Genomic DNA, 9,013 nt, shown 5'->3' on the forward strand with positions numbered 1-9,013 from the left:
ATGGTGGACTTCCTCTCCTGAAGGCTCCTCTGTAAATGAGTGTGGCTCTGTGAAGGTGACTTGACCTTTGCCCCCTCTGTCTTCACCACCAATGTGTTTCCTAAAGTCTCTACCACCGAGGACTCTACAGACTCATGTGGGGTGCCTACAGAACTGGGTGGACTTTTGTAACCCCCCTCCTGGAACTGCCACACATCTGTAGCAGACATAAACTCATCTGGGCTTTCATTTACAGATACAAAACTGTCACTGACTGGTCTTTTGGTTGGACTTCCATACTCCAGGTCTACACTGTGTGAGTCAATGCTGTCGGGAGAGTAGGACCCAGACTCTTGTTGTTGCTGCATTCTCCGGACAGTGACGTTAGTGGGAGGGGCACTGCGGTGAGGCACTGGTCGTGGGGCATGAGAAGCTTCAGCTACCTGAGGAGTTTCTGTGTGTGCAACAGGAGGTTGTGTCCCTTCCTCCTTCTCTGGAACACTTGCCAGCTCTTCATTCCTTGAGGATTTACTGGAGATGGTGTCTTGGCTTTGAGATCTGCTGTACTCTGAAGTTGGTGTGGTCTGTGGACAGGCACTGGTCTCACTGGATGACCTAGAAGGCCCTACCAGTGTAGCCTGGCTGTCCTGTGACTTCTGATCCCGTAGAGGGGGTTCATGTGAGGTCAAGCTGAAGTGCATGAAGCGAGAAGAATGCTGGGACATTTGCTGTAGTTCCTCTGGACTTGGTACCCTGGACATTGAATTAGGATTTCTCATGAGCATGAATGTAACATTGAAATCCAATACAGTGAAAATAATGTTAAGTTGCTTAAAACTGCAGTGATATTTTCCACTAAAATATTTGCAGTGCTTGACATAACCTTGGTGTTGCTTTAAATATCTCCAGAAATGGCAAGATGCAGGTTGCACAAACATACTACAAAGGCTCAAAGAATGGCATAAAAAATATGGTCTGTGACTATTAGTTTAAGACTGCAATTACTTAAAGTACATGTAGCAAAAGAAATGACAGCCTATCAATATGCCACAGAAATCTGAGAGTCTCAGGGGCATTGAGTAGAATGCATCCCAAACCTCAGAGAGTCGGACAGTTCTGGAACTGTATCCTGTAGAATCTGGATGTCGTCTTGAGTGATGAAGGGAAGGTCTTTGTCGAAAGAGTCGGGAGGTTTCGTCTGCAAGGAGAAGGGGAGGGGGATTTGCAGACATCATGCTTACAACTGTTTTACTTCAGCAATGTATAAACAGCATTTGTACACTTAATATGATGCATGAAAGGATTTCTTATCATTAAGCAACATTCTTCTGGTACATGTACATGTAACAGACTGATATGAATTCCAATTATATCTGTAATACTACTCCTTACCGCAAACCCTGGTGGATAATCCTCCATTCCTGGGAACATCATCTTTAGGAAATGTTTTCCTACACCCAAAAAAAGGCATTTTTCAGATATTATCTGAATGGAACAGAATAAAACTTTAAACTGGAAGCAGTATCAAACAATAAAAGTTGTAGACCAAATTGGATACACAGTCACAACTTTGTCGTGTTGTGATAAAATCATAAAGGCTACAATGTGACATATCTTAAAATACATGTGGCATTCCATTTCCAAGCAACTTTCTGAACCTCTATACACATACCATTGCATCACCACTACATTTTGTACTTATGTTAACATTACTGATGTGCACTGTTTCAGCCCAATACCTCAAACCAATAACAAGTGTACATACTAAAAATGTTTTTGAACTCCTTCCTTCTGTTCACTTCCTCTTCCCTCAGTTGAGTGAAGTCCTGTGACAAGTTCCCTGCCCACTGGGAGATGAGAGATAGAAATAAAACACACATATATATATATATAGATCACCCACTCAGTATTCAGCGATAAGGGCACTATGAATGTACATGTAATATGGAATAATACATGCATATAATGTATTACATACTGTAAATTCCCTTACATTCATAAAAAATGACCAATATTCCTAGCAGATCATTTCAGACAAATGAAGAGTGACAACATGACATGGTACATGTATATCATTAGCCAAAGACCAATTAATTTCTACAACTGCATAAGATACAGAGATTACTTTTGATTTGCAATGTTTTGAGTGACATCCATCAATTTTCTTCAACATGACTAGAATGATCTGGCGGAACATGATTGTACAGGCACTATCATTGATTTGTTCTGCTAGGTCATTCTAAGTGACAGTCAAGAAGAGTGACGGATGTCACTTAAAACTTCTGGAAATAATCTCTTTTTAACCTATTCAGTTGGCATGACTTAGGCTATTGTTTACCTGGATGTCTAACACCCTTACATGTGTATGTACACCCTGTAAACAGGACCCAGCATGTAACATAGGCCTGCTCCTTACCTGTAGAAACTGTTCAGAGAACTGCCTCCTCCTGCAGGTTTCCGCCACGGCCTGGCAGTAGACAGTGGGAGCCTCGCTAACCTGCTCCACAATCTCCAGACGCTTCTTCAGCCGCTTGATGTTCTCATAGTAGATGGTAAGTTTGCTGTCCAGCTCACAGATGGCCTTCTCTATGTACATGATCCACCTGCAATAGTTGGGCCAGAACAATGTAATACTGTGTATGCAGTTATTCAAGAGTTAAGACTACAAAGAATACTCTTACTGGCAACATATTTGCTAGAAATCCTGCATTCCATTTTCATGACATATATAGGATGAAATCGATTATCGGACAGATGCTCACATCTGTATTGTGGATGATCTCCATTAATGGATAACTGAGGGAAGAGACAACGTAAACAAAATATCTCCTGTCAATTACAAAAAATGCACTTTTTCAGACATGTTTCAAACATTTCTTCTTTATGTCCTTCAGTGCTGTCTTTTGTTCATGAATATCCTATACCCTCTTAACATTTCTGGAAAATGTTTGGCTCCATGGCACCTGTTTTGTAACACAAGCCATAACTACATATAAATCACACTTCATTCCTGGCATAAGTCTTCCCATAAAAGAACAAAATGCAAAGGTCTGTACTGTTTAAGAGTTTGCTTGTGTCATTGTATTCTGAAATATCACAATGTATAAAATCTCATGCAGCTGGGCTGTCTTCAGTAGAGACTATATATTGCCAACAGACCATTACTGTCAAACAGTCCACTAGCTACACATGGCCAACCAGACTTGCCTCAGTCTAGTGTGCAGGTTGGCAGACAGTTCGTCCTTAGCGATGACACATCGTCGTCGTATGTCCCTGAGTTGTTTGTGATTGTTGAGCATGACCAGCAGCTGCTTACGGTGGCTGGCACACAGGTCAGGCAGGATGGAGGGGTCACCCAGGTTACTGCACCGGCTCTGGTTCTGGACAAAAGCCTGGGAAATAGAGCAGGGATGTCATATGTTAACATGTTATCTGTGGTAGTGGAAATGTTGCCACTATGGCAATGTGTGCAATAAAAGATACTCATGTATCTACATGTACATGTCTATGGATAAAAATAGGTGTGAGGAGCTTTATTGTACACCAATTTAGAAATCTGTACAACAACGTACTGAAAAGACTAGAATCATTCAAACCTGCAACCAACCATTAAGTCTGTGCCAGCTAATGAAAAATAATTGACTTGATGATAGACAGTCAAGTGCTTTAGTCAAAAGAACCTGAGAAGAGCACTCAGGACCGATACACAGGTCTACATGTATTTAGACAGAAGGTTACTTCAGACAGCCTTTTTAATTCTTGTGTTAATGGAAAAAGTGGTCAAATTGGCTAGGGGGTCTTTGCATAGGTGGTCACTTGTACAGGTTTGACTGTTTCCCTGAGCACACCAGTACCTGTGCCATGTCTCCCTGCTCTTGCACTATTTTCCTGGTGCCTGCCATCAGCTGTTCCAGTCCATATAGCCTGTCCTCCAGGCCTTTGATCTCCTTCATCTGAGGGTTGTTAAGGGAACCTGCAATGCAAGAATTCTCAGTGTTCAACACTTACGGTGTAAGCTTTATTTGCAAGGGTTCCCTACTTGGTTAATGTTTATCAGGATCAGTTTCAGGTCCTTCTGGTTGGTGACAGTGAAAAACTACAGAATAAGAAACAAACATAAGCATAGTCCAGTGGCCCTTCCCCTGGACCAAGAGGTTGGCAGTGTGAATTTTGGCTGTTGACATACAGAGAGGGTCACATACGAGCATTAGGGTGGGACATTAAGCAGAAGTACATTGTTAATTGTACTTATCAAAAAGAGCAAAGGGTTTTTATCAGTAAGTGAACATGTAAATACTGTATATCATTTATTCTCTGTGTTGACCACTTTAAGACTAGTTCTTCAGTGAGCTAAAACAGAGCAAGATCACTTTGTTTCAATTTTTCCAAGCTTACTTACTGAGAATGTTGTTGCACTCTGCCATGAGACCCTGCAGTACGGTCTCATCCAGCTGTTCCATACATCGCACACACTGCTCCATCAGCTGCTCTAGTGTATGGCTGGGATCCTGCAGACAAACAGAGGGCCTTAGTTCCCAGTCAAGACATGTAGGATCAGGCATTGTGGTTAGGTTGTTGACATGGTTTGAAAGCCTTAGTCCAGAAAAGTACATCTAACTAGCATTGTACTGTCATTCATAAAACATTGAAAATGAAAATAAAACAGAGAATCTACATCTAATGAGTAATACTGCACAGTGTCTGGTACATGTCTGGTATATTAGCACTGTTACAGACCTTTGCATTGATCCACTGCAGCAGCGTTTGTGGCTGGAACACCCGACTGGTCACAACCCCGCCGGATGACTGGATACCCTGCATGGGGGCCCCCTGCAGACAGGGCAGCAGAGGGATCTTCTCCAGCAGTTTGATTGTGTTGGGAAACCTGGGAAGATAACACAGACAAGTGAGGAAGGGATGCTGTGTAAAGTTACACCATTCCAACGTCTACAAGAGGTGCACAAATAACAACAAATGAAATAACTCATGCAACAAAACTGCATTCAACATTGAGTTAAACAATCTAAAACATAACAGTTTTATCAAATGAGTTTACCAAGCATCTGCCCAGGACGTTTCAATAGAAAATACAATACAATGTTATCTAAACTTTCACGGCTAAAATGAACAGCAAACAGAACCTGTTTGTACATTTAAACTGGTAACAAACTTGAAACTATTGCTACCTTTTAACTTTGTGTATGAATTGAATCAGATGTAGATGAGTTAAACATATTGCAATTGGCTGAATACTGCAGGCTTACAGACTTCATGGGGGTTTTATTTCAACAGATAGAGTTGTTTCTATCTAAGAAGTTACTTGTGGGGCTGCCAATCTTCCATCCGCTCCACATACACGTGTACATGTAACACCCATTACCATGATAAAGTACAGGGACTCACGTTTGAATGATGTCCATGAACTTGGGTCTGGTGACAAGGTACTGGCTGTACAGTCCCTCAAAACTGTCCACCCGGATCTTGAATTGGCTGTGCATAAAATAAGTAGTACCAGTTTAACACTTCAATATACAAAATGTACAGTAAAACTGCCCAAGATGACCATTCAAACTACATGGACAAGTCACTTTTGTCCATGGTGAACATTGGCCAAGTTGTCCTTTTGTACAGGTTATCAGTTGTATAGGTTTGACTATATCACATGTCACTCACACTCACTATCCGGTTTAGTTCTTCCCTGTCTTGCAGAGGTTCTTCAAATATCTATAAACCAGGCTACAATGAAACAAAAAATCTAAATCTAAATGTTTACAGCTACTGCAAAGTAACAGAACATATGCATAATGTTGTAAGTGTACAAGTATACAGTACACTCTAGTCTAAGGACCCCTTTTCACCTGATTATAATGGCAATCCCTGAGCAACCTTTGAGTGGCCAATATGGATTTATGTGACCTTTGCTTGGTTTTACATAATGTACAACTGGAACATGATGTACAATGCAAAAATATGATTTAAAAGACAACAAGACACCCAAAACATGCAAAATGTTTCTTTGTGTATGAAATTTGTTGAGCGAAGTGTAAAACATGCAGTCACACATCTGTCGTTCAGTGTTCACAGCCTGTAGTGTAAGAGACTGTACAATGCAATCTGGGTGAAACCAGTAAAACTAGGGGTGTTTCTGACCTGGAGCAGTCCTCCAGATTGGCGATAACAGCTGCCCAGCCCTGCTGCTGCAGGTGCTGCTCATGGACCAGCTGTTCACATGACCGCACTGTGTCCTTGGCAAGGTCATGGAATTGCTACAATATACAAACCAAAAAAATGTATGTATCAATCATTCTATGAAGGCACAGACCTTTGTGTACATAAACCAGCTACTGCAGCAACAATATGCATTTGAACATCTTTGGCAAAAGTGTTGGCATGAAGTGCAAGTCTAAAGTGGAGCTTCCATCCATATTTCTAGCCAAATTGGGAACTTCCAAGACTAGGCATGCATGCATGTTATCTATACAAGGCTGTCTCCAGCTTTCAATTTGTTTCCTTCCCTACTGGACCCTAGGCTTCTCATTGCCCATGTTGTTGAATTTTGCTTAATCTTTCATGTCAAGCTTATGAAAATACATTTTTATCTGTATCGTGTCATAAAGTTCAGCTTTTTTGTCCATCCCAACAAGCAAGTTTCCGGCCCAGGATGGAGAGACATGTCCTAGGGACTACCCATGTTCTATAATCAAATGGTTGCATCCAACTAATCCAACATGTTAAACTAACATATTTAGATCCTCCAGTATCACCAACAGGAAACTTCAAGGTAGTGTCAGAAATTGAATTCCATAACTCATTTCTTAAGTAGAGGTAGTAGCTATAGTGTCCAGTATCAAAGTGATGAGTATACATGTACAGTACCAGTGCTAGCTGTGCCCGTGCCACCACAGTCTCGTATGTAGCAGGCATGTTCAGGCAGCCTTCCACCTGCAGTCTGGGATCCGAGTCTACATGTCATGAATGAAACACAAGTCACATTGTTATGGATCTTCCCACATTTTAGTGGCTTTATCACCAGCATTCCTGTAGGCTATGTTACTTACAGCTGTTGACATTTGCTATACAGGAAACTAGTCAGTGGCCTCTACCCAAGGCTGAGTAATATGCATAAACAACAATTGCTTACCCCATGGACAATTCTTATATGAAGAAAAAATATTCTTGCAGGAAGAAAATGTAGAATAAAATTCTAAGCAAAACTTGGGGGAAAAAGCAACAGAAAAAAATCTTAATTCTCATGCAAAGTACAAGGGTAGTAAGAAGAATGCATAACCCACCAGACCCAAGGTCCACACTTGGAGATGGTGGCACAGCAGACTCAATGGTCACCTTGCTGAACAGGAAGATTGGGTTGGTGTCCTACAACACAAATGCTAGACTTAGTATGCATAACCAGTACATTTTCCTTGGGACAAGGGCAACATGTTTATTTGTAGGAAACTTACATGTATTTAAGGAATGTAGAACCTTAATTAAGAGCCCCAGATCCACTTGACCTGTAAAGTAGCCTTAGCATGCCTAGCTGTCCCAATGTTGTGGAAAGGCATGTTCCACATACCGGTATTTTCTTACTCTGCTTAAGTAAAAAATGAGTACTTTGGTTGAATGGGATATATGTACTGTTATTCAGAGGTCCCATGAACACCTCTAGCATGTATCATACTTATCAGAAAGAATAGTGGTCCATTCAGGTGTGAGCATATCAAACCTTATAGTCCAGACTTACACAACTTAGCATACAAAAGTGGTGTGCTATACCTAAAGGTGGTTTACTGGTAATGCTGAACAAATAAAGAAACAGTCCATACCGTGCCTGCACTGTAGCTGCAGACGCGGGACTTGCTCTCCAACATGTCTCCACCACTGATGAGCATGACCTGCTTGTCTGCAGGCACACTCAGCGATCGGGCCACCTCCTGCTGAAGGACATTCACTCTACAGGGGAGTGAATACAGGGTTACAAACAAACTAAAAGTATTTTCTTATTCAAAGTTGTTAAATTGTACTCAAACTTTCATGAGCTTGTGACAACAAAGTAAATACATTTTGTAACAGTGAGTAAGGACAAATTTGCATCAATGTTGAGACATATGGTTAATTGTAAAAGAAAGTCAAAAGGTAAATCGTTAATAAGGCCAGAAGCTTTCATCCTATACTTAAAGAATATATGTCAAGTACATTGCACAGCATTTCTATAAGTATGGTACTCGTATCTTACTGAGACAACATAAGAATGTAAAATACTCTTAAATAAGGCTTGATTCTATAACCTGATGACAAACATATTACTCACGGCTGTAAGGCCAGGCTCATGTCGAAGGTCAGCATGGTGCCAGTGTCCACCAGGAAAACGTATAACATGGTGATGTTCTCCCGGGTCTCTTTAAAAAAAATTGGTACAAAAGGCTTATTGGATGGATCTGGTGCTACAAAAGTTCTCAAACAGTGAACAATATTACCACTTGTTGTAGATGCAAGTGGAGACTGGGAAGGGAATAGAGAAATAGTCATAAATGATAGTCCAAAACAACATTTGGCCAAAGATTAAGCTAGTATTACATAATGAACATTGCAAATAATGAAGGCCTACTGGCTGATGTAGCTCATATGAGGATAATTTCTTCTTTTTTTTTAAATATCAGACAATCATTAAGATAAACATACTTGTGAGGAAGAAAAGTAATTAAATGGGGATTGAGAATGAGAATGTTTTGTTTGTATAAAATCGCAGCATATAGGCTGAATTGTGTGATACATTACAGCAAGACATGGAACTTTGGTATATATAACTGTAACACACATGTACAGGTGCCTTTGTTAGAAATAGACAACACAATGTCAACCATTCCTTTGTTCAACAATGGCATACAATGACTTCCTTTGTATGGGACAACCACATACATGGCATATGCACCTGTCAGAAAATACAGCTCTAGTCTGAGCAAAACATGACATCCACACACTCTGGATGCTGTTCATCAATATTAGTTCCAGAGCAGATGTGGAAGAGATGGACCGA

At 40.7% G+C, this 9,013-nt stretch overlaps 1 protein-coding gene across 2 annotated transcripts in view; it reads right to left on the reverse strand.

The window, feature by feature from the left end:
• LOC118409822 (RB1-inducible coiled-coil protein 1-like) overlaps nt 1–8,379 on the reverse strand; it is a gene marked incomplete in the record, with an annotated part of 21,815 nt that extends 13,436 nt beyond the window's left edge. For both annotated transcript variants that reach the window (XM_035811162.1, XM_035811161.1), the window contains 15 exon segments: nt 1–732; nt 1,077–1,177; nt 1,372–1,430; nt 1,745–1,826; nt 2,396–2,582; nt 3,187–3,371; nt 3,834–3,952; nt 4,379–4,487; nt 4,717–4,864; nt 5,383–5,469; nt 6,130–6,245; nt 6,856–6,941; nt 7,272–7,353; nt 7,803–7,929; nt 8,288–8,379. In XM_035811162.1, coding sequence (XP_035667055.1) covers nt 1–732; nt 1,077–1,177; nt 1,372–1,430; nt 1,745–1,826; nt 2,396–2,582; nt 3,187–3,371; nt 3,834–3,952; nt 4,379–4,487; nt 4,717–4,864; nt 5,383–5,469; nt 6,130–6,245; nt 6,856–6,941; nt 7,272–7,353; nt 7,803–7,929; nt 8,288–8,355 — 2,288 coding nt within the window.
• Between the last annotated feature and the right edge of the window lie 634 nt (nt 8,380–9,013).

Source organism: Branchiostoma floridae, chromosome 2 (genome assembly GCF_000003815.2).
Source record: "Branchiostoma floridae strain S238N-H82 chromosome 2, Bfl_VNyyK, whole genome shotgun sequence".
NCBI lineage: Eukaryota > Metazoa > Chordata > Leptocardii > Amphioxiformes > Branchiostomatidae > Branchiostoma > Branchiostoma floridae.